The sequence below is a fragment of the Gouania willdenowi genome, chromosome 14 (genome assembly GCF_900634775.1).
Source record: "Gouania willdenowi chromosome 14, fGouWil2.1, whole genome shotgun sequence".
NCBI lineage: Eukaryota > Metazoa > Chordata > Actinopteri > Blenniiformes > Gobiesocidae > Gouania > Gouania willdenowi.
In genome coordinates this window covers 20989595-21016606 of record NC_041057.1, presented here as the reverse complement: position 1 = coordinate 21016606, position 27012 = coordinate 20989595, and the positions used below count along the sequence as shown (strand labels likewise).

At 37.6% G+C, this 27012-nt stretch overlaps 1 protein-coding gene across 2 annotated transcripts in view; it reads right to left on the bottom strand.

Annotated features, from left to right (window-relative positions):
* Positions 1–947: 947 nt before the first annotated feature.
* The window catches only part of nlgn2b (neuroligin 2b), a 92808-nt gene continuing 66743 nt past the window's right edge, over positions 948–27012 (bottom strand). Inside the window, exons 5-9 of one of the 2 annotated variants that reach the window (XM_028466017.1) lie at positions 11303–11488; positions 7558–7823; positions 7300–7453; positions 5031–5397; positions 948–3343 (exon numbers count right to left, since the gene is read on the bottom strand). In XM_028466017.1, the coding sequence (XP_028321818.1) occupies positions 2404–3343; positions 5031–5397; positions 7300–7453; positions 7558–7823; positions 11303–11488 (1913 nt within the window). In that variant the 3' untranslated portion in view covers positions 948–2403. The remainder of the gene's footprint in view (positions 3344–5030; positions 5398–7299; positions 7454–7557; positions 7824–11302; positions 11489–27012) is intronic. The other variant, XM_028466016.1, reaches the window with a different exon arrangement.

Below are 27012 nucleotides of genomic sequence, written 5' to 3'. Positions count from 1 at the left end.
TCCAGTTTGTCACTTACACTTAAAAAATGTACATTTTGTTTTGTTGTTTTATTTTTATTTGATCTTTTTGTCTTCACGGCTCACTCCAGTCCAGCGTGAAGAATAGCAGTCTGGCTCCAGATTGTCGTGATCCTATAAGCGGACAGGATCTCGGACATAAAGAGGAGGGAAATGCATCCGCTTGCCTCTTGTGGTATGTATTGTGTCAGTGGTGTCTTTTGTTTTAATGCATCCTTGGTGCATCGACTGATCCTAACGCCGATGAGCCAGCATTTGTCCAGTGTTTCCCTACAGTCATCGGAGTTGCCTTTTCCGTCTTCTTTCTTCTTTTTTTTGTTTTTGTTTCGTTTCTCCGAACTACCCAACGTGTGACCCGCCACTGTGTTCACTTGTGCAAAAGACGTGAGACGTGTGTTCAAGGCTGACCGTAGCCATTTCCCATCCTTTTCTCTCTCACCTTGCGGAGGCAAGAATCAGGAAAACAGGAAAACGAATGAACAAAACAGAGCTGTCAGGCAGTCTTCAAAACACTTGAAGCACGTGGTCAATGTCACTCACAGACAAAAATCTTCATGTAAAGTAGTCTTTTCCTAGTCATCTTCAGGTGAGATCGAGAATCGTTGGCTGTGCAATTCTGATGGTTGCACGAGATAAAAGAGATACAACAAAAGCAACAAAAACCAAAAAAATCGAGAGAGGGGCAATTAAGAAGGCTTTCATCAGTCTGGGAGGTTTGCAGCACAGCTTCAGTGTTAGAGAATGAAAAAAAAAAAAGAGGAATATTTACTTTCATTGTTATAATCATAGTTTTACACAATATTCATCGTTCAATAATTTAATAATCACCAAAGTACCACAAAGTGCAGCTTATGTTAAAACAGATGTTGAAAATGAAAAAAAAAAAAAACAAACAAACAAAATACAAAGGCTTAAATTAACCCAAACAAACACCTCAAATGGAAAAGTACTGAATAAAAACTGATTCTGGTTAAAATCAAAATAATTTGAATTGGATTTCCCTTCAGTGTAGAGAACGACCACAGTGTAACGTTGAGTTTAACTCAAACGGAAAGAAAAATGAAAGAGTTGGCACTTTGTATGATGGTATTTCCTTTCAAAAGATACAGTCAGGATGGACCTCTTCGGGCATTCCGCTCGACGCCTCTGACAGAGGAACTTTATCACAGTACTTGGCACCAAGAATGCTGGTAAAAACGAGATATCAGAATATCTTTTTTCCCCCATTCATATCCATACAATTTATTAATATTACATCATTTACATTTGTGTTTTTGTATAAAAGACTTAAAAAGGAAACAAAAAGAGTCTAGAAATGATTCTGTTTGTGTGTGAGAGAGAGAAAAGATGTGACGGTGGAAATGGATAAAGTCAGTGGTTTAATAAGAAAAGAGCTACAAGGGCAGATGCAGAGCGAGGAGTGGAGCAGGTAAATGAGCAGAGCTGGGAATCCAGATGGAGAGATAATAAGTGAGAAACAAATAAAGTAATGGACATGATTGGTGTCAGAGAGGCGGAGATGAAGCGAGCGCTAATGGGCAGCCTGGATTCCAGGTTGTGTGCCACAAACTCTGCATGATTTCCTGCACCTCCCTGTAGTTAGAGCCCCAATCTGCAAAGGTGGTGAAAATGCATTTTGACGTTTGATGGCACATGGTGGCGTTCCAAACGAAACACGAAATACGTTTGTAAAACGCTTTGAACTAAACACAAAAAAACAAAAACACTCAAATTGTGTTACTTTTTGTGCTCCAAACTCTATTGGTACATTTCACATTAAACAATGATCTCCAAAAATCACAAAATGCAGAGACAGCTGTTGGGACAAAGTGCTCAACAGAGGGTGCCAAATTCACTTCCAGATTGGGCCTTTAAAGCTGCAATTTGTAAGTTTCATGAAATCAGCGCTTTACAACAGACAGCTGCTGGGACATATGTCCCCACGCACAAAGCTGCTCGTCACTGGGATATTTTTTTTCTCAAAGGAACAAAAATTAATATTTGTAGTCTATGTCAAACATAGTTTTACACTGACACGGCAACACATGCGCAAAAACAACCAAGCTACACATTAGATGTCTGACTGTGATAAGCTGGATGCCTCTAAATAAGCGACGAGCTTAAAGCACCAGATACTTGTAAGAGCGTAAATATGGAAAAGCAGTATGCACTGAAGAAGACAAGCTTCTAGCAAAGGAACTCCATCCATCTAGTCCCTCTAGAGTAACGATTACGGCTTGGAGGTATTTCACTGCTTCAGATCTTACATGCTGCAGCTTTAATTGAGTTCTGAATGAAAACAAGGACAAATTAAAGAAGTAATCAAAGGTGGAGAAGGTGGTGTTTCAATGGAGAAGTTAGTGTGGTGTGTCTCTGTGCCTGGTCCTATACACGGGTGGTGGAGTGTTGGTGTGGAAGGGCATTGTTGCTGTGGCTGGGTACTGGTGTTGAAGAAGGGGCCGGGACAGGAGGGTAGGTGTTGAACGGGTGGAGGGGTGTCATGCCGCTGATGGTGCTGGGGATCATAGTGATGGTGTTGGCCGTCATCAGAGGCACGTCCTCCGGTGCTCGCCGCAGGGCCAACGTGTAATCAGGTGGGCACACGGGAGGCCGAAGGGGTTCAAGGTCTCCAAGGACGCCGCGGGATGGAAGTGGGGTCCCGTGCTCCAGCTCCACCCTCTGCTGCTTCATCTGCAACGACATGAGCTCTTCCTCCTGACTCAGAGCCAAGTCGTTGTGAGGTGGCGCCCCGACGACTCCCATGCCAACTCCCATTCCCATTGTCGTACCACGCTGCGGCGAGAGCCGTCGGTGGCGTCTCTGCATTAGTTCGTGACGTTTATCTCGTTTGTAGTAAAGCGCAGCGAAGGCCAGCACGTTCAGGAACAGAAGCGAAGCACCGACTGCTACTGTCACGCTTAGCTCGGTGGAGTAGTCTCTTGTGTCACTGGGAAATGGCGGCGTGTACCGGACATTGGGTCTGTCTGAACTTTCTGGCTCGGGATCTGGTGGGTAAGTGGAGATAACAGGGTGCCGTGTGGAGCGGGTGCCACCCTGAGGGTACTTACAGTGGATGGTGCCTCGATAAGGCTGTCGAGTGGTGGTGGAGCTGATGATTTTCTCATGTAGAGAATGGAGATGTGGAACCAGCTCCAGCCAAAAGGCCACCTTGTTGGCACGGTAGTTTTCTCTGACCCGAGGTTTGAGGCCAATGTGCAGGTACTGCTTGTCTTTGGAGGTGAATTTGGTCCAGAAGACCTCCTCAAACCGGTTTGGCTTAGTGTGAATGAAGGTGGTGTCCTGAGGAATTGGTTGGTTTGGATCCCTGGAAGACAGACATGACTCCTTAGCTGTATTTTATAAATACTGTATGTGAAAGCATAATTTCAGTAATCCAGCCCACAGGAGCCGATGTGTGTACGATATTTTCATTAGATTCAAGATATGGTTATGAAACAAACAGGGTTTACTGTAGACAAACAGAAATTAATCATTACAGTAGGTTGTTCCTTTCTTTAATCTCAAAGTGTTTCAGTTCCTGGTGTCTTACAGTCAGTAGGTAGCCATATGATTAAAGAAATTAGGAGTAGGTGGCAAAACCATAATCCCAAGAGGCTACACTTGATCTGCGAAAGAAAAACCATATGACAGAATGGCATCCTAAACATTAATAAAATCAAAATGCCAGCCTGAATTGTTAAAACCAGAGAGGATTTATGATCTCATGATGTTGAGAATAAATTCTACAATGACTATAGATTCTTGCAGCCCAACCCAACATGATTTATTTAACTATTTATATCCAGATCTAAGCTAGTTGTTCTGTTAATTTCACTGATACATGATATACCTAATTACAATAATGCTTTGAGTAACATCAATTTTTATCTATTTCCAAGTTATCCATTTAGGTAGAAAAAACTCAAGGTTTGACGATATCAATATATCATGATATTGTGATATTAAAATATCCAAGTGATATTGTGATATCTATTACACACCAGATTATGGTAGTTTGCTTTTATTGTTTTAGATTCCTATTGAGTTAATAAGGTCATACCCAGAGTAAATATGTAAGTAGGTCCAGAGTTTAAGTAAAAATAAAAGCATGGTTATTTTTGGGTCACGACCCCATTTTGATATGTGGTGACACCCGAGACTTTTTTTAAAAATTACTTTTTGATGATGTTTGTGATATAGTGTTACGAGTAGCACTGACTGTAGTGACGAGATGCGCCAGCTCATATATTTTATACTGTTTGTTTTTTTTAAACTACATTTATATTTGAGGAAGTGAAAGTATAGGAAACAGTTGTTTGAGATTGTGTGATAGTGTTTTAATTTGAAAAAGAACAATAATTTTAAAAATTATGAAAATATAATTGTTATTATTATTTCATCATTTAATTACTATTTAATTTTTACACTGTATTTTCTTTAACTAGATTTATATTTCAGGAAGTGAAAGAATAGAATACAGCGCATGGTGTTTTAATTAGAAACAGAATAATAATCTAAAAAATTACAAAAATAATAAATAATAAAATAATAATACATTTTGAATGGCTTTGTAATACGTATATTTAAAATTAATTAGGTAACAAATTCAAAAAAAAAAGATATAAAAAGGCAAGAAATAGAAAGGAAAATGGTTCTATATAATAAAAAATAAATAAGAGAAACCTTAATTTTCCATGTGTATACTTGTCTTCAATGTACGCTTCCTGTGTGGAGCTGTGGTGGTCTGTTAGTGGTTGTGTATTTTGGGACTCGGGTGACTTCCTGATGTCAACAATGACATCATTTATTTCTTATTTTTTCCTAATTTATTTATTTTACATTTTTTATGTGACACACTAAACAAAAATGTAATTTTAATCAGATTTATTTTTTATTTTTTTAAGAACACTGGTCTACTGTATCGTGAACTCAATGTATCATCCTACCCCTAGAAATTACATTTATTATCATTTTTGGCAACAAATCATTGCATGTATCAATTTCATACTAACCCTGTCTTGGCAAAATTGGTCCAGTATGTCATGACCACGGCGCTGAGCATCACGTCGTTCTTGGAGAAGTTGCAGGGGAAAAGGTCAGTGGCTCCCACCATGGGGATCCCAAACACGTAGGGGATCTCATCTCCATGGGCAGCATCTGCCCACTCGGGCCTGGCCTCAGTCTGACAGTGGTGGTGGAAGGTGTAGAAGTACACAGGCGACTGAAACTCCGTGTAGAGTTTGGCGGTGGCGACAGCGGGGGCCACCCACTGATGGTCAGTGAACAGAGCCAGGAGGGTCTTCCTACGCATGTCACTGTTGTCCCTGTCAGCCCAGTCTGTGTACATGAATTTGATGGTTTCCCGCAGGATATCTTTACCTTGTGAAAGATGGAAAAGATTTTAAGTGACGTGTATTTTTATCTCGACACTATAAATACCTTAAACTTCTTTTTCTTGGCTTCCGAGAGCCATTCTTTAGAAACAGTAAAAAACAATAAATGTTTTGTAGACTATAATGTCACATGATGTTCTTTTTAACAAGTCAAATCATATATATATATTGCCAATGCTGATGCAAGGAAAAAAAAATCAAAGAAAGAAACTGGATAATTTTCACTTCGGGAAACAAATACACACCACAAAAAGAGACTAAAGAATTTAATAAGATTTAAGCCACATTCTGATTTTCTTAAAAATATTCAAACAGTATCATAATTACTAAAGGTAAAATAAGACTTTCTTAATACATTATAAGAGGCAAAGATTGGGAAGTTTCTGAATTGATGTTATTATTTTTTTTATTTTCATAATTAGTGTAGCATCAGCAGTTTATTATTCATCTATGTTGCTTTATAATGTTATATCTTATTATTATTATTAATAATAATAATAATAATAATAATAATAATAATAATAATAATAATAATAATAATAATAATAATAATAATATATTTAAAAGATAATAGAAGCTTATTCCAATTATCCTAATAGATATTGGATGTAGTGCTGCACGATATTATCGGCCCGTTATTGATATCGGCTGATATGAAATGTGGGATATTGGTCAATCTGTGGTTTGCTATATCAGTTCAATATATTGACTTCCTTTCTTGATCAACCCATAGACCAGAGATTCTCAACTGGTGGCTCGGGACCCAAAAGTGGGTCGTGGACTTGTACTGGGTGGGGCGCACACAGCTGGTCAAAAATAAATAAATACTTAATGTCTCTCATGATGGACTTGTCTTTTATTTTGAAATAAAAAAATTTTTGACCATGAAATGCATATTGCTGCACAAGAAAATACATAGATTTATGTTTAAAAAAATATCAATTCTGTGTTTTCATCGGTTATTTTTGAAAAACTAAATTTGGATGAATTCTAAAAAAAAAGTGCGTGGCAAAATGTGGGTCCCAGGGTGAGACCAGTTGAGAACCCCTGCTATAGACATTATATTTGTAGACGCCTCATCGCCTTTGGAGAGGCTTGACTAAGCACTGCCATCTTGTGTGTGTGGAGCAGACTGCAGGAGTGCTTGTAAATCAATGAAGGTATGAGCCAATCAACAATCTGAAAATATAATTATTGAGTTAAGTTATCGATTTCCAAATGGTTTGATTTTTTTTCTTTCTCATGTATCGCTGTGACACGGGATGCTTGGATCATCATGCATTGAATACATTTAAGTAGGTCAGTAGGTAGTAACTGATTTAAGTAGCAAAGGCTGCAATATATTCATTACTTAGTTTAAAATCAATAGTCATGAATGAATATGACACGTTTTACTAAACCTAAGCTGAAGTATTTTTTCTTATTTTGCAAAAAGGAATGATTACTGATGTTACATCATTTTCAGCTCCATCTTATATCTGCATTTTCCCACGGGCCAACATGATGAAGAGTACGAGAGAATAATTCCATACGTTAATTCCAGTACAGAAACTAAACGATCTCTGCAATTAGATTCAAGGGAAAAAATATATCAGTATCGGCTATAAAATATCGGCCAAAAATCCAATATTGTGTATCACTAACTGGATGTAAAGTAGTTTGTAAGCTGTGCATTTGATGTATTATAAATATATTAAAAAATATTTTCTGTATAGTATTATTGTCTTTATCGTGAAGATTTTGTAACATTCTTGCTATTATAAATTCTGGCCCTACCGTTTGATATGTCTGAGATCATAACAACATGTAACAAAACTAAACGTTCACACTTGAAAGCATTGAAACACAATAAAGTGCATTTAAGTGTAAAAAAAAATAAGCTTCTCACCATCAGGGTATCCATAAAGATTGTTAACAAAGTTGGAGATTGTGTAGTCAAAAGATACAGATGATATTCCATCCTCTCCTTCACTGTCATCCACAAACTTCAGACCTTCTCCTTGGTTGACACCCAGCAATATGTCATAGTTAAGGAACTCTCCCTGGAATTACAGGAAAGGCACACCAATAGGAAGACATGAGTGACATGCAGTTTGTCACTGACAAACCTTAATTAGAATATGTGTGCAGTGACGTCTTTGGTTACCTGCTGCATGAGGATCTCAGGGTCATCCGGCACCACGTCTCCATCCACTACGGGCCCGAACGCGATGTGGTAGCGTGCAGGCTGGATGTCTTGGTCCACCAGCTCGCGAAAACTCTTCCTCCTCAGACAGTCAACCAACTCCACCATGTCTTCCAGAGTGCAGCCTACCTTCTGTGCCAGGATCTTGGTGTACATCATTGGGCGGTAGTTTACAGACCAGCTAGAAATGGCTGAGCCACTCTGAGCAATGGCCCTCTGGAACAGGCCTAACATTTGAATGTAAAAAAAAATAGCATATAGTCAAATTTAACTCTCATTTAGCCAGCTGTAACATAGTCATCTTTATTTTCTGAGGTAGAGCAGCCACTAGCAGAGCCTTCAAGGCCGTAATAGCAGAAGGCATATACATAATGCATGTGTTGGAGGAAGAGCAATTGTAACGTATTACATGTGCAACATAATGAAGCTCATATCCTGCTGCGTTCAAGGCTGAAGACAATCTTTTTGAACAGTAGTGTTAGAAAATCAAGCGTTTCTGTTACATGCCACAAGAGATGGCAGAAGAAGAAGAAGAAGAAGAAGAAGAAGAAGAAGAAGAAGAAGAAGAAGAAGAAGAAGAAGAAGAAGAAGAAGAAGAAGAAGAAGAAGAAGAAGAAGAAGAAGAAGAAGTGATGACACTTGAGCACACAGCAGTGGGCGTATTGTATGAAGCCACCAAGAACAAGAAAGAAAATTGCACCATTGCGCTGTTATGTAAAGAGGCTTGCTGTCCCTCTGTTTTATCTGCAGATTCTTTCATTAATAATTAAGCGCCACCCCCATAATCTGCATGTGCCCCACCCCCGCTCCGCTCCCTGTGAAATCAATTAGGAAGCCTCTCAGCTGCAGCTCCAGCTCAACTTCTCAATTCATCTTCCCGAGCACTCACACACAAGCCCACAGCGCCTTCAAAAACTCTCCATCCAACTTTATCCGTCACTGTCTGCTTGCAGAAGAGAGTCAAGCGAGTCAACGGAACCCCCTTTGATACTGAACCAGCAGTAAAATAGAACCTTTAATATAAGATATGAAAAGAAGCGGATTAGAGCCACAAGCTTGATCAAATGTGTGAAAATTGGGTCATAAAAGTGTTCAGTACCAAAAGACGTAATACTAGAATTGAAATCTATATCTGTGTATATGAGCTCCTCATTACGAAACATACTGAAATACCATTTAAATCCTAAAAACCAAGAACACAAGGTCAAATTTAGGATTTGATAAAGGGAAACACAAAATGTAGTATTCCAAAGCTGCTGGATTAGAATATTTTTATTTATTTTTTTAATCTTATAAAGACAAAGTGTAGGTCTCATAGATCAATAAATGGAGTAGCGTAAACAGACGCATAGAATGTTTTTACTTCATTCTTGTGTCATTTCTTGTGTATGTTCACCAGACAAGGAGGACAGTAGCTGCGTTTTTATGACCCTTGGAAACGTGAAAAAAAATCTAAATAGCGCAATAAAAACTGGTAATGGAAACACCTGAATTTCGAAAAAGCGCTAAAATATCGCAAAAAAATGTTGACGCTTTCATGAGGAAGAATTTCCGATATCGATTCGATATTGAAATGTGTCGCAAAAGCGCCATGGAAACACTTTTTTCCGCAAACACACGTCACAGAAAGTGGACGCACCTGGTCACGTGACCACTTCTCTCCGAGTAAACATGGCGCGGTACGTGTAAAGCATTATACTTCCACGTTTGACGTGAAACAACACAGGAATGGAGAGTGTTATAAGGAGGTTTGGAGAGTTTGTCTTTCTGCAGCAAAGTCTCACGGGATGTGATTTCACGGGACTTACGAGGCTCCTCCCCCAAAACAACCTTCAATAGAAACACGTTCAAAGCGCAATTGCAGAAATCAGAATGAAGTAGTAACACTTCCATGCATCCGTCCATGGGACTCCACATCCCACAATGCAATGTGTGAAACCTTTCTGAAAATATCAATTATTTGCAAATTATCTTTGATTTATTGATTGATGAAGCGTACACGATGTCTTAATCTAATAAAAATGAAAAAAAAAAAAAAAAAAAAAATCATCTCCAGCAGCTTTAAGTGTTCCAGCTCATATATCTATCCAAACTAAGAAACCAAATACTGCAAAACCATTCAATTAAACATATAAAGAATTATTATAGTACAAAGAATAATACAATTTCATAATTGAATAAAAATCAGATTCTCAACTGGTGGGTCAGGACCCAAAAGTGTGCCTGTACTAATAAATAAATACTTAATGTCTCTCATGATGGACTTGTCTTTTATTTTGAAATAAACTTTTTTTTTTGACTGTGAAATACATCTTGTTGCACAAGAAAATATACAGATTTATGTTTTTAAAAACACTGTATCTGTGTTTTCAACAGCTATTTTTGAAAAACGAAATTTGATTGGTTGAATTCCAAAAAAAAAGTGGGTCGCGATTTAATGACCGTGGCAAAATGTGGGTCCCAGGGTGAGACCAGTTGAGAACCCCTGGAATAAAGCATTTATAGTTTTGTTGTAAAATCTAACCTGCTGTGTTAAAATCCTATTTAAGAAGTTTGTAAGGACAGGGCACTGTGGACCTGATTTCCTAAAAATGTTCATTCTAAAAACTTCCGCTAAAGAAGGAAGAAACTTTTAAACGGGCAAGTCTGAGGTACAACCTAAACCCAGATTCCTTTAACTTCATTAAACCAGTTTAGGGTTACCCAATGGAGAGCTTCCTTAAGTAGTCAGTTAGTCAACCACGTCAGCCTGCACAAGTGTGCTTTAAACTGCTTCATTCCTACTATAGAATAGTCTTTCAGTTGAGTTGTCTTTGTTATTTGGCTTGGGTATCCCTTTAATCCAGAGGTCGACAGATAAATGAACTTTTTTCAATATTGGCTATCAGCCGATTTTTTTTATTTGTATTTTTTAGAGTAGTCATTAAAGTAAAAAAGAAAGAACATAAAAAAAACTTCCATTCGGATGTATGACATATACAAAAGAAATAAAAAACTAATAATAATAATAGCATATGCATGAGAGAGGTAGGAGCCAATAGGCTTACAAATAAAAAGCCGATATAATAGGATAAGGATATAATATAATAGTGCCTGATCAAATATCCTTATCCTATTATATCTTTAATCGGATAAGGAATTTTGTTTTACTTGGTTGTGTACGGGTATTTAAAGTTCAATAAATGTTAAGAGTTCTATTGCTGTATTTAATTTAATTTCTAATATATACATTTATATTATATGAGTGTTTCAATTGTCTTTAATAATCGATGATACCCAAATATCGGCTTCCAAAATGGCTTTAGATATCGGCCATCGGCTGAAATAAAAAAAAAAAATAAAAAATCGTTATCTGCGTCAGCCTTTGAAAATCCCATATGTATGAGCCGAGGATAGTCTATGAAATATTAAAAGTGCTTTTAATAAAATTGCGACTGATAAAGAATGGTCAAAAATCCTTGATTTTCATCGTTTAGCAATAGATGACAACAGGTTGTCAACTCTTAAAAATAAAAGAAGAATTAGAGTGTTTTTGAGACAATAAGAGACAAATCTTGATTTCTACATGTTTCACCATCCCTACTTTACTATAGTTCACTAATGTCATTGAAATAATCCACCTGCTGCCCTGAAATAATAATGAAACACCTCTTTTGATTTGGGTGCACGGCTGCAATAAGTGGTGATGATAAGGAATGAACCTGACCCTCAGAGTGTTGTGAGAGGATGAGCAGGTTGACACAGGCAGCGCCGGCTCCCGAGCCAAAGATGGTGATTCTCTCTGGGTCACCTCCAAAGTGGCCGATGTTTTCGTTGAGCCAGCGTAGGGCTTGGATCTGATCCAACAAACCGTAGTTCCCCTTAGCCGATTGGTTTCCAGTGCTCAGGAAGCCTGCATGGGGGGTGGGGGGGGATAAGTACAAACAGGGGGTAAGAGACATGATATTTATAATGGAAGAAGCAGGGACAATAATTTGGAAAATAAGAAAATATAGGACAGTGGAAAACATTCGATTAAACCTTTCCAAACAGAAGGTGGCATCTTGTCATTGTCAGGAAGCTCTCGGCCCCATCAAGGAGCTTTTACACAGAGTGCCTGCCAAATTACTAATTTTTAAATACCCACGCGGAAATTAACACATTCAAGAGATTTGTCAACAGAATGAGGAGGAGAGCAACAGAAGGCATGTTTCACCTACTTCAGGACACCCATTTACACAGCAGGTGCACACCCACAACAAGATATAATAAACTGAGCAAAATGCCATGCACGGGGGAAGCTTTGTTCTTATGAGAGTAGATTAAGGTACTTCATGATTTCAAAAGCAACAAGCTATTTTCCCCCCGCAACTAGCGATTCTTCATTTGGACAAAATGGTCTAAATAAATAAAGATCCCCCCGGAGGACGTCGAATCTGAATAAAATATGTCCTATTTTTCTGTGTTGAATGTGCTTATGTTATTCGTTGCAACAAAAGCGATTTCGCCCCAAACAAGATTAGGTTTGTCTGTATCTTTGTTTTTAACTTGCATGGACTAAAGACAAGGAAATGATGTTAATTATGGAGAGTGCAATTTAATTCTCTGGAGAAAAGTTCTTTAGAAAGTTGTGTGGTTGTGTAACTCATTGCCCAGAGAGAAAGAAGCAAAAAAAAAAAAAAAAAAAAAAATGCTTTTGTGGCATCTCTGTTGTTGTTTATTTAAACAACATCATCAGATACTTATTTACTGTTTAACTCAATAACTGTAACAACACTGATAACCCCCCTCACCCCCCCAACCATATTCCTTCATTTCTCATTTGCACATTGTTGTGTTTTTTTTTTAATGTTGTTGTTTTTGTTTTACATTTTATTTAAATTTATTTTATTTTCTATCTTTGTTTAATTTACAGTTGTATTACAACACTATTATTATTATACTATGTTGGTATTTATTTAGTCTTTACTGTTTGCTGCAAGACACAGAACAGAAATCAATGCTTTCAAAGTATTTATTTATATAAAGCCCAGGTTCCCAAAGTGGGGTACGGGTACCCCCAGGGGTATGCAAATTGTCAAAGGGGGTACATGTAAAAATAAAATAAAATTGGAAACTACAATATAAATTGACCAGCAGTTAGGAGCATCCCTGCATTGCCATAAATAACACATTAGCCAATGTAAGTATCCATGGTTACAGATTATTATTGTTATATATTATTTCTCAACAAGAAACAAGAGACACATTTCACTGTAGGGCTACATTGTACGTGACATTACATCAGTGGTTCCCAACTTTTTTGGGTCGTGACCCCATTTTAATATTTACACATTTTTGGTGTCTCCAGAGATTTTTTTTTTTTTTTAGAATTAGCTTTTGATCATGTTTATTGTGGCCAGAATTAGTGCATGAAGTGACAAATTGGGCCAGCTTAGATATGTTTATACTGCATTTAATTTCAATTACATTTAAATTTGAGAAAGTGAAAGTATAAAATACAAATGATTGTTTTGTTTTTTTTTTTGCTGCTGTCCAACCAAAAGTCTAGTTCTGAAATGCATAAAATCCTCACTATCATGCTCTGACATTGTGGCCATCCTCCCTGCCTGTTAGCAAACACGATGCTTGTATAAATATTTACATTCACATAGCCACGTCTACATAACCTTGTCCGTTTTCTCCATATGCAACACAAACCAATAGTGTTTCCAGTTTTTCCAGCACAAACTGTGCTAGATTTGATCAACCTTGATAAATAAAAGGGTGGGACGTATACCTGCAGGTGTCTGGAAGAAATGCCGGTGGAAATAATTAAGTCAGACTCGAGGAGACGCAGATGGTTGGAACTTGACGGGTCAGCATGTTTTTAAGCATGTGGAACAGCAGATACAATTTTACTGTTGAGTGTAAAGTAAGCAATGATGATGATGATGATGATGATGATGATGATGATGACGATAACAGCAGTGAGGTTGATGGTATAGTTTGTACCTCATGCTCTGCAGTTACAGTATTTCTATTCTGAACTGTTTTGGTAGGAAACACTGACTCAGATCATACAGTTTTTAATATTTGAGGCGCACGGTGGCTTAGTGGTTAGCACGTCCGCCTCACAGCAAGAAGCTCCTGGGTTCAAGCCCTGGGGTGGACACTTGGGTCCTTTCTGTGTGGAGTTTGCATGTTCTCCCCGTGCTGCGTGGGTTTCCTCCGGGTACTCCGGCTTCCTCCCACAATCCAAAAACATGACTGTAAGGTTGATTGGAGTCTCTAAATTGCCCATAGGAGTGAATGAGTGGTTGTCTGTCTGTGTTGCCCTGTGATGGACTCGCGCCCTGTCCAGGGTGTACCCCCGCCCAGCGCCCTATGAGAGCCGGAGATTGGCACCGGCAGACCCCCGCGACCCTGATAAAACGGGAATAAGCGGGTATGAAAATGGATGGATGTTGGAATTGAGACTTTTAGCATCACATAGAGCAGTGTTTCTCAAAAGGGGGTTTGTGTACCCCTAGGGGTACACAATTGCACTACAGGTTGGTACTTGAGAGAGCGAGAGAGAGAGAGAGAGAGAGAGACAAAGAGAAAAAATAGCAATGAAAGCATTAAAAACATGGGTTTATAATGTTTATGTTTTAGTTAAAAATGATAATCATACTAAATATCACCAGCAACTCACAAACTGACAACAAAGACACGCAAGATAAGATGATATATAATAATGAATAGTAAGAAGAACAGACAGGCAACAACAGAATACACAAAATGACACCAAACACACACACACACACACACACACACACACACACACACACACACACACACACACACACACACACACACACACACACACACACACACACACACACACACACACACACACACACAAACACACACAAACACACACACAGAGAGAAAAATACTTACCAGCAACACTTAAAAAAACCAAAACAAAGACACACCAAATGAGAGAAAAATATACAAGATCACCACAAAATACACACAAATAACAGAGGAATGTACAAAACATTATAAACAACCAAAAACACACACTGAGAGAGAATAAGTCAAGTAATACCATACCAATAACAACAACACATAAAAACAACAACAAAAATACAAGAAAAATATACAGAATAATAATAATAAAAAAAAAAACAGACAAACAACAACAAAATACACAAAATGAAAATAAAAACACGCAAAATTATGCAAAAAACACACAAAATGATGATGTAAATCAGGGATGGCCAATCCTGGTCCTCAAGAGCCACGAGATGTTTTTAGATGTTTCCCTCTTCCAACACTCCTGATTCAAATGATTAACTCATCATCAAGCTCTGCAGACGCCTGAAAATACTCCTGGTCATTTTAATCACGTGTGTTGGAAGAGGGAAACATCTAAAAACATCTAGTGGCTCTTGAGGAGCAGGATTGGCCATCCCTGATGTAAATTATCTTGATTAGAACAAGAGTCAGTCTTGGTCCCACATCAAGTGGGAGATGACTGGAAATGATAAAAAAAAACTATAGAAATAAATCTAAATACTAAATACTTATTTACAAAATGTGTGTTAACACTCATTATTTCCATCATTTAACTCTTGTTTTTTCCACAGTATTCTGAGCAAAATATGTTGGTCGGACAAAGGGGGTACGTGGATTCAAAAGTAAAAGAAATGGATTCTTGAGCCAAAAAAGTTTGTGAACCACAGTCAGAGAGCATATTGTTGTCCAACATGCATCTTGTCGGGTAACTGTGTTATCCTTAGATAATACCAACAATTGACCGGCCGATGTGGCTTTGACCTGATAGAGTATCAGCAGTGACGTGTGCTGCTTATCAAAAAGCACACGCATTGCCAAAGTGTCTGACTGCTGAGCTGCCTGGCAACCATGCAGAGCTTCAAAAAGATGATGCGAACAGACAGTCAAGGAGAAGAACACTTAAACACCTCTACATAAGTGCGTGCGTGCGTGCGTATGAAATCTTAATCAGAAAAAGTCTCGGCCTCACTCGTACACCAGAGAGACTTTGAGAGCAGGAGAGCCTTGGTTGCTCTGTTTGTAGGAGCAACACTAAAGGAGGGATGTATGATCGCCATCCAACACTCCATCTTTGTCCTCCTTCAGTTTGTTGTCTTTCACATCCTTCAAACTTCCCAAATCTTCTTCACCCTTTCCCTTCTCCCACCCCCGTCTGCTGAGTGGATCTTCCTTCTCACAAGCGCTGAGAGCAGCAGTTTGTGCGGCTGAACTCATGCATATTCATTTCTAGCTTCAGGTAACGATCAAGTAGCTGTCAGAGGAATCATCAACCTCTAAGTACAAATCTGGAATGGAGATAACGACAATAAATGGACGAATAGAAGCAGAAGTAGGAGAAATGGAGGGAAATTTAAAAAGAAATCACAACTAGGGGTGTCCCGATCCAATATTGATATCAGATATCGGTCCGATATCAGCCAGAAAACTAATATCGGATTTTATCGGACTGCATCTAAAATCTCCGATATATATATTATATTCTATTTTTTTAATTGTAGAATACTGTAAATATTATGTTGAAGGTTAAAATGTATGTAACCAATTGGTTAATAATAAATGGGTCAGTTTTTCTCATACCTACTGTTGCTGACTATTGTTCTCTGTTTGAATAACATCACTTGATCAAGACTTTTCTCACATTCCACACTACAAAAAAAAAAAATAAGTATGTATGATTCGTGCTGATATCGTATCGGTTCAATGTCAGTGTCGGCCAAATACTCAAAGCTGCAATATCGGTATCGTATCGGAAGTGAAAAAGTTGTACCGGGACATCCCTAATCACAACTATTATTAGCTATTTAGTGTATTTAAAAATAAATAAATAACAGTGGCTTGCGTACATTTACATTATTCTATGTCATAAAAATAGGAATGAACACGCCATAAGAAATGTTTTCCATAGGTTATAACAGAAGGCATGATGGGCAAAATCTAAAACAAAAAAAAATGAATTGAATTCAATTAATCCGAGGGCCACATGTCATTATTCATGTCATCATTTGTCATTATCTGAGCATTAATACAGGAAAGAACAAAGGGTTTTTATTACGTTTATGTTGTCATGTGTGTTTTTGGAGTCATTTAGTTGATTTTCCTCTTATGTTGTGTTTTTGTAGTTTTTTATGGGTAATCTTGTTGTCGTTTTGTATTTATGTTGTTCATTTGTGGAATTTGTGTTGTTTTTTCAACTTTTCTCTGAATGTTGTCATTTTGTATATTTTTGTGATCATATTGTGTTTTTGGAGCAATTTTGTGAGTTACTGTTGTTGTTTTAAGTATTTCTCTCTAATTGTTTTGTCTAACTGTTTTTTGTGTATTTTTTTTGGTAATTTTGTATGTTATTTGCAGTCATTTTGTGAATTTGTGGTGTCGTTTTATGTATTTCTCTCTAATTCTTGTCATTTCATATATATTTTGGGGTATTTATTTGATCATATTGTGTGTTTTTTGAGTAATTTTGTGTATATTTGTTGTCCTTTAGTGTTTTATTGTTGTCATTTTGTGTCATTTATAGTCATTTTGTATGTTTTTTAAGTCATTTTCGTGGTGTCGTTTTGTGTATTTTTATCTAATTGTTTTTATTTCATATATTTTGTGTTTATATGATCAGATTGTGTGTTTTTGGAGTAAATTTGTGTATTTTGGTTGTCTTTTTGTCTTTTTTGTTGTGATTTTGGGTAATTCATGGTCATTTTGTATGTTTTTCGGAGTCATTTCGTGGTGTTGTTCATCTTTTCCCCTCTAATTTTGTGTGTCTATATTGGGGGCCACACAAAAATAGACAGAGGGCTGCATGTGCCCATCTCATATCTAAGTAATACACAAAAAAAAAAAAAAAAAAAAAAAAAAAAAAAAAAAAAAAAAAGAACAGTTGAAGCCCTTATTTTCTCTGTGACATCCACTGATGAGATGAGTCATGGTGAAAGCCATTAGCCTCTATTCATATTACACTACTGCTTTAAGTTGGATAGATGTTTTTGTAGCGGAGGATCTGGAAGTGCATCAAAAAGCTGAAGGTCCAGATCTAGAGTTTGTTTCCATCATTCTGTACCCTGTGTCTAATAAAAGCCTGTGTCCACCTCGACTTTCTATGTTGCTGTATTCTCCTATGTCAGTTTGAGGATGAGAATTGAAAAGTGGGAAAACGTGTACAAAGTAAGTAGGTAAGTAAGTTTTAGGACTGAGCAGATTGACTGCAGTGGATCGCTGAACACAAATTCTGTGTGCAGAGAAGAAAGAAAGAGGATAAAAGAGAAGATGTGGGGGAGTTAAAAAGCAACCCAGAGACATAGAACAGGTATTAAACAGAATATTGCCCTGAGTTCCTGTCACATCCCAAAGGACAGAGATGTAAAAGAAATATAGTGAAGGAAATATATTTTCCACGGTGATGTCATCACAGAGGAGATGAGGAGAAATATTAAGATCCGGAGAGAGGATATTGACGTATATGTGCACGGAGAGAAGGGCTGAAGAGACAAAACAAAGTACCTGTAGATGAGTCACTAATCAGGTACATGAAAAGGCTCCATCACAAAAGCAGAGGGAAAAAAAAAAAAAAAAAAACCCTCAGCAGATGGAAAATGACTTCTGCTCCCTGAAAATGCTGTTTTAAAGATTGGAAAAAGAGCAGATTTAATCGCTCAGCGCTGTGTCGCAAAGTATCGGATTATCTGCATGTTTGAATGTGGGAGAAGGAAAACTTGGAAGACTCATATATTTCATATTCTTTTGCAAAAAAAATCTGCGGATTCACCTCTTACACACAGTCACTGGATTATCTTTTTCTTCAACACAAATCTCCTAAGTCGCCTTGTTGGCACTAAAGCTTCATTTCAATTATGCATCATTCTGTTTGTCAAGTATAACCAGAAATGAAATTAAGGCTTCCTCCTGCTGAACTAATGTGATTTTAGAGCGCAGCCCATAAGCTTCCAATGCCATCGTATTTATTACCTTATATTTTTCATTGGATTTTTACTCTCTAATGTCCATTTAGATGCCTCCAAGCTGTGACATAAAACAAGGCTGTCATTGCAATCTGGGAGGCAATGCGTCAAATGTTATGCTTTCAGCAGAACGCTGCACATCGTGTACAGCCGTTTGACTTGAGACGAGATCGATTGGTTAACACAGTGAATTATGATCCCCAAAAAAACACCCTTGTTAGCAGGCAGAGTCTATTCTGAGCATGACGTGTAAACTTAAAGCTCTTCATTCTCGGCTTAAATGATCCTCCCTGGATGTTGATGTGGTAGCTATGGAAACATTTTTAGACAATACATCCACCGTTGGGCAAAACAGGTGACAAATGTAGCCCATTTAGTTGATGGAGTTCACTGGTTTTGATATACAGTATCTAAAATTCATACACAGTGAATATATCCACAAACCAGCTATTTCTGCAGTAGAGCACTTTGAGAGTCATGTTCTTTGACTTCTCCAGTGCTTTCAACACCATCTGCCCAGCTCTACTGGGTGAGAAGATGGCGGCGATGCAGGTTGAGGACCTGATGGGCAGACCCTAGTACATACGCCTACAGAACTGTGTGCCTGACAGGGTGGTCAGCAACACTGGGGTCCCACAGGGCACTGTCCTCTCTCCCTTCCTCTTCACCCTCTTCAACTCAGACTTCAACTATTGCGCTGAGTCCTGCTATCTTCAAAAGTTTCCTGATGACTCAGCAATAGTTGGCTACATTGGAAAGGGTGATGAGAATGAATATAGGACTGTGGTGGGCAACTTTGTCACTTGGTGTGAACTGAATCACCTGCTGCTCAATGTGACAAAGACAAACGAGCTCATAGTAGCTCATTAGTAACACACCACAGAAGCGCTCACATCATTACAAATGTTGTGCCGCTTTACTTTTTTTTTTTTGTCAGATAAGTGTGTCAAGTGTTCCTTGAGAAGCTTGTTCGGGTGGGCGGAGCCAGGTAGAAACCCAGGGTTTCTTAGACAAAACCTGCCAGCGAACAGGTTCAGTTCACGGAGAATGTTACCATGGTGACATACTCAGAGAAGAACATACCTTACCTTTAGGAATGGGATACTCAGAGTTTCCCTCATTTGAGCCCAAACATACTCAGAGTTTGAACATAACCCACTTTATGGAATACCCCTCAGGAGGGCTGGTGATGTCGTGGGGGAGGAGCTGGACACCCTGAAGACCATGGCAGAGACGAGGATGCTGTCCAGGCTTCAGTCCATCTTGGATAATGTCACACACCCTCTCTACAACACACTGGCCCAGCAGAGGAGCACTTTCAGCGGAAGACTCCTCTTACCCAGATGCACCACTGGAAATAGTTCCTGCCTGTGGCCATTAAACTCTATAAGGCCTCCCTAAGATAGTCAGACACCCCCCTTCTGTAACCTGACTTAAACATGGACAGCATTTTTCATTTTGCTCTTTTTGCACATTTGTATGAAATATATATCTGTTGTAAATACTGTATATATCTGTACAATCTACATGAATATAATATCTTAAGGCAGTTGCTCAATTACTCCAAAAAGTTTGATCCAGATCGGATCCTGATTGTGCATTTCCTGGGCATCTTTTATCACAGCGATGGCCACAAAAATGTGATTATCTGATCTGAGGGGCTACATTAATAACATTCATGTCTGCATTTAGAATAGTGATGAATATGAATGTTAATACAGGGAGGAAAGATGGTTTTGTTTATTTTTGTGGTAATTTAGTTTCCTTCTGTTATTGTTTTGTTTGGTATTGTTGATTCATGTGGTTTTGGTGTAATTTTGTGGATTTCTTTGTGTTTTTCATTGTTGTCTTGTGTATTTTTGTTGTCGTATGGTATTCCTCTTGTCATTTTGTCAATTTTCCTGTCATTTTTTCATTGTTATGCGTCATTTGGAGTATTTTTGTTGTCATTTTGTGTTTTAGGAAGCATTTTTGTGTATATTGGTTGTAATTTGGAGATTGTAGTGCGTTTTTGTTGTTGTTTGGTAAATTTCTCTGTCATTTTATAAATTTTACATGTATTTATGGAGTCATTTTGTGTATTTTGACTGTCTAGTAAATTTTTCTGGAATTCTGTTTGTTTTTTGTTTTTTTGTGTCATTTTTCGTGTTTACTTTGGGGACCGCATGAAATTAGAGTGAGGGCCGGATGTGGCCCCCGGCCCACGTCTGCCCTAAACACATTACAAACATGGCGTGGAACTGGACCTTTGTGCAAAATATGGTGATTGTTGCATGGGAAGCAGGATTCCCTCAGAAGAAAAAGAAAAACATGCAGGATCAGACTTTAAACTTTAAGGCCAGGGACATTACAATTTTATATTTTACTCAAAAAGTGAATTCAACTAAATTGCCATTTAAAAAAAAAAAAAAATACATTATGGAACAGCTTAAAAATATGATCAAAAAAGTTTTACAGCAGGAAGCAGTATGTAGCCAGTATATATTAATTAATGTTGCCTTAAGTCTAACACACAATGCTAAAACATGACTGTCCTATACTGGCCAAAGGAATCGTGTACCTTTCGTTCTTTGGTTATTCCGTTTTAAAACCAAATCAAAAAATAACAAATAAACATTGTGGTTATTTTGTTTTTCTGATTTAAAACCAAAACAGAAATACAGAAAAACCAAAAACCAGATAAGCAGCGTTTTTCAGTTTCTTTTTAATTACTTGTTCTGTTTGTGTGATATTTACGGGGACATTAGAGCAAGAACAGAAGTCCGCTGCACCACGTTTCCCAGGTCCTGGACCAGGTCTCCATGCACAATACTATTTAGGATTTATTTCAGCAGTTATCTCGTTCTGCTCATGTTTTCATTAAGTGTGTGGATGTTTTAGCTCGTAAAAAGCTGCTTACGTTTGTGTTCTGTTTTGCGGTGTTACGGACCAAATAGTATCCAAATAAACTGGTGACTGACTATCGACTGTAAGGCTGGTGTGAGGAACAACAGATGTTAGAACTTCTACCATTTGACACTTTTGCAAAAAAAAAAAATTACAGCTTTTTTGAGGGCAGTACATTTTTTTATTTTGCACGTTATAATCAGCGCAAACAACAGCCGTCAACACACACGGAAGTTGATCATAAGAAACGAGGAGCACCAGTAGATTCATTACACCACCTCTGGTTCCACATATCAAGTGCATGTTTTACGTAACATCCGTTTTTGGTTTTGATTTATTTATGTATTCATAAAGTTTCAATTCACCAGTAATGTGACTTATGCGTTGCAAAAGTCCACCCAGTCACCAGTTTATCTGGATACTATTTGGACCGTAACACTGTTCGGTAAAGTTGGCAAATATTCACAGAATCGGAATTCCAGCATCAATACCTCTTTAACGAAACGTCATTGACACACAAATTATGCCTCTGCCACTGGTAAAAGGTGGAAAACAAAGCTCTCGTCCTAGTTTCCCCGTAAATATCCAAATATCACACAAACAGAGCCAGATTTAATTTTAAAACAGAAAAACGCTGCTTGTTTGGTTTTTTCAGTTTTTTTGTTTCTGGTTTTAAATTAATAAAACCAAAAAACCAACCCGTTTTTTTTTTTAAATTATTCAATTTGGTTTTGAAACGAAATAAGCAAAGAACAAAAGCTACACGGATTCAAAGGTGATATTTTGCTATAGATGAATTGAGATTTTACCATTATGTCTTGAGCAGGTTGTTGAACATGTGAAGGTGTATCTTTCTTACGTTGGACAGGCCCAGCTGTGTGTCTGGCTGTGAGCCTGGGATGCGTCACTTTTAGTAAATATGTTTAAACATCATTAGTGTTCAGCGCAAACTTTGCCAATGAAACAGAAGCAGCTGCCCTTGACAACTGTGTTTAGGTCATCACCAGCAATCGTCCCACTTTAAAAAGGCCGCGTTGCAGGTTATTAAAATTCCCTGCAGCTATTCCTGCATGTGATGAAAGTTGTGTCTAAACGACTTGTTTAAAAAAAAAAAAAAAAAAAAAAAAAAAAAAAAATTAAGCACAGTTTGCGCCTGGCTATATTTACACCAATCACAAAAGGGTTTGTTTTTCTGTTCAGGAATAAAGAAATGAAGGCGCTGTTGGAGATAAAGCGTTGCTTGCAGAGAGGGAGATTGTAGCTAAAGAGTAGGAGGTGTGTTGTGTTTGGATTTAGAGGCAGCTGATCCGTGAGAGGGCAGTAAGCCATAATGAATTGACAGAGCAAGCTAAAAAAATACAGATTAAGCCATATTTAAAAGGAGTATTTTAAGAACAAAAGGCAATATAATGTGAACAAACTCTCACCACATTTAACTTTTCTCGTGGATGCTTTGACGATGTTGGACTTGAGGCTATGCGAAACAAAAAAAAAAAAAAAAAAGTTCACGTGAGTGAACCTGTTAATTTAAATGCATTTAGCAATAAAGCTGTGTTTATTTCTGTGGCACTAATTTAGAACATAGGCATTTTGTATTTGGAAACATTGTTTTTAATTAGTCCTCCTGTAATAAATGCAAAAAACCTACTGGGCCATAAACAACATCATTTATTTTTCAAGAAATTTTTCTATTTATATTTCACGGTTTAATTGTTGCACTTGGTTCACCACAGTGTTACACCACTTTTGTTCATATAACAGTATTCTAATTTATGACCATTTTTTTAATGTGAAAATATTACATACTGTGATTATTTACAAATATAATCACGTTGGTGTGCAGCAGCGTTGACTAAGACTTCTCGACATGGTTTTCGTCTAATACCTTTTTGTAAATGGCAATGATAAGACTGAAAAAAAAAAAGACTATGATTAATTAAAAATATATAAAAGGTGAAAAAAATCTATATAAATATAAAACTAAACTTTATTACATGGAAAAGAATAAAGGGATTTTAGTGTGTGTTTGTTGTCGTGTGTGTTTTTGGAGTGATTTAGTTGAGTTTCCTCTCATTTTGTGTGTTTTTGCAGTTCTTTATGTGTAATTTTGTATATTTGTATATGTATTTTTGTTGTCCATTTGTGTATATTGTTGTCATTTTGTATGTTTTTTGTAGTCATTTGTGGAATTTGTGGTGGTGTTTCTTGAATTTTTCTCTAATTATTGTCATTTCATATATTTTTCGTGTATTTATGTGATCATATTGTGTGTTTTTGGAATAATTTTGGACGGGGCATCTTTCTGCACAATATCCTGGTGGTAGTTCAGACAACCTTGATCGACTAGCTTTGGGAGCCAAAGATGATAAGCGATTTGTTGTCGATTCAGGCTAGCTCAATTTCGATAGCCTTGAGTCCCGGTCCCTTAGCAGTGAATCCAATAAGGTGGCCTTTTAACTAGCGAGCCAAACATTCAACCTCTCCAAGATCGAATCAATTTGGTTCCAAAGCAGCCTCCTGCTTGCATTTGAGAACATTCATTCATTCATGAATCTGTGTGTTGAGAACCCTGCTCTGTCCTTCAGAAATGACTGGCAGCTTTCCCAAAATAGCTGCCGACTTAATACGGACTTTGCGATAGGTCAGAAAGCTGCCGGCTCCAATCAGCAGCATGCCTGCTACCATAATTCCAATCATGTAGATGTCTTCCATGTCTTCCATGGAAAGAATCGACAGACACACAAATCGCCACTTGTTCCAAGGGTCGAACGCATATCCAGCCGCAAATGCACCGCGAGGACAGGAGGGCTCACCACTGCCCGTTTAGTGTAAAAAAATTGGTCGATTGCATTGAGAGACCAACTGATTAATTCCATTATTCCAGATTTGAATGGAGATGCAAAGAGAGGCTCCTATTAGATTCACAAGACCAGAAAAACAAAGCAGCAGCAAGGACAGATACGTTTTTAGGGAAGAGGGAGCAGAGAAAATATGACCGCCCTCGTCGAGAAGCAGAAGAAAATGTGTGATATATGTGATCATATTGTGTGTTTTTGGAGTAATTTTGCGTATTTTTGTTGTCCTTTTTGTTGTTATTTTGGGTAATTTATGATCGTTTTGTATGTTTTTGGAGCAGTTGTGTATTTTTCTGTCATTTTGTATATTTTTTGGAGTCCTTTTCATAGTCCGTTTGTGTTTTTTGTTGATGTAATTTTTTGTGTTGTTTTATGTATATTTCTCAAATTGTTGTAATTTCATATATTTGTATATTTTTGTGATCATTATTTTTCGGCCATTTTGCATGTTTTCATTTTGTGAATTTGTGGTATTTTATGAATCAGAATCAGAAGTAATGTATGTTATACACACGAGGAATTTGACTTGGTGAACTGGTGAACTTTATGTAATTTTTCCTCAAACTGTTGTCATTTCGTATACTTTTTGTGTGTTTTGGTGATCATATTGTGTGTTTTTGGTGTAGTTTTGTGTATTTTTGTTGTCTGTGTTTTTCGTTGTTAATATGGGTAATATGTTGTGTTTTATGTATTATGTGACCATATTGTGTGACTTGAGTAATATTGCGTATTATGTTTTTGGAATTATTTTGTGAATTTGTGGAGTTATTCTTTGTAATTTCATGTGTTTACTTTGAGGGCCACACAAAATCTGACCGAGGGCTGCATGTGGCCACCCGGGAAGTTGCCCATCTCTTATCTAACCAAATAACAGAAATTCATTAAATTTATGATTCATTTAAAAAGATAATACAAGTGGACAAATCATACATAAAGTAAAAAAAATGAAATAAATAAATCCTGCAGTCCTAACTAGGTTACATGTAGCCCATCAGAAGAAAAATCAGAAATATTTAAGAAGGTGCAAAGAAATATTTCAAGAAGCAGTGTTTCATCTCTCCTCCTGAGGTGAGAAATGTTCCCTGAAAGTCCACGACGACGGTGGGCCTTTCCCAGGAGTTCATTAATTAGTTAATTCGTCCAAACAGATGGCTGTGCAACACTAATCAGAAGCTTCTCTGAGCCTGGAGCAGAGGGAAGGTAGAAGGTGAGCCTGAGCAGTGATCTGCATTCACAACTGTCACTGAACCCTTTTATTCACCCATTTCATTGCACGCGCAGTGGGAGAATCATCAATCAATGCAGACATTTGGAAAATAATACTGTACTATGTGAAATAGGTCACTTTGCAAGGACTTTTGTTCAAATGATTATTTGTTTTGCCTGTGTACAGATTTCTAAAAAGCATTTTCTGAGGGTTTATTTTTAGGCAGTTTTCATCTCCCCCATTCAGTTTCATTTTTCCTCCTTCCCCTGACTGTCTCTCTCTCTATCCCTTAGTCGCTCATCTGTCTCTATTTTCTCTTTGCTCTTCCTCCCTTCATTCCTCTCCCTATCAACCCCTTAAAGGTGCAGGCGTTGAATGTAATGAGGTTGGCGTGTGTCAACTTCCTGTGTGTTTACAGTGTATTAATAAACATTGGGAACGTATTGCTCTTAAAAAAAAAAGAAGATGCTCTCTTTCTCACTTCCACTCAAATGCAGTGTGCACAGTGCGCTATTAAAAATTTAGAAGGATTTTGCATTATTCATGTGTATGTTTTACACACGCAACCAGTTACCGTACACACACACACACATACACGAATAAAAATGTGTGCGTGAGCAGGCAAACTGGCGTTCTTATGCTACACAAACATACAAACACACACACACACAAGGATAATCGCCTTAGTACAATAACCTATTTAACACATATCTGAGAGTGAGGGAGAGAGAAATCACACAGATTCGCCAACAGAACAGACATTTTCAGCGACGTCAAACAAATTAGGCACACCGCGTCAATACTGATCACTGAGGAGGACAATCTGTCTCCACCGCTATATCTGAGAGCAACTTCCATGTAGTTTAGTGCTCACATGTTATGATCCAGGGTTGTAAACATGATGTACAGTGCATGAGTTCCCTTTGCACCTTTTCCAACATGAATCATATCAGAGCGGCTGACGTAAATCGGCCCGGCATTACGGTGTGGAAACAAGGTCAAGGTGCGGGGGGAAAAGAAGCGAACAACAAACAATGCTGTAAGGCATGTGTCAAACTCAAAACCCCGGGGCCAAGTCCGGCCCTTTAGAGCATTCAATCCGGCCTGCAGGAGACAGTAAAAATGACAGAATAACAATAGTAACCAAATAATCCAGTTGTAGATATCTCAGATTCACCAATTTATTGAAACTCTATAAGTTGTATTACAGCAGGGCTGCAAAAATGTGATCCAAGGGCCAAGTTATAAACATTCATGTCAGTATTTATAATAATAATAATAGTAATAATAATAATAATAATACAAGAAAAAAGAAAGAGTTTGTGTTATTGTTATTTGGTTGTTTTGCTTATTTTATTGTTATTTTTGTTATCATCTCATGTGTTTTTAGAGTCATTTTGTGTATTTTTGTTGAAGTTTTGTATTTCTTCATGTTTTTGTTGTTGTGTTGTGTGTTTTGGGAGTCAGTTTGTGTATTTTTGTTGTTACGTTT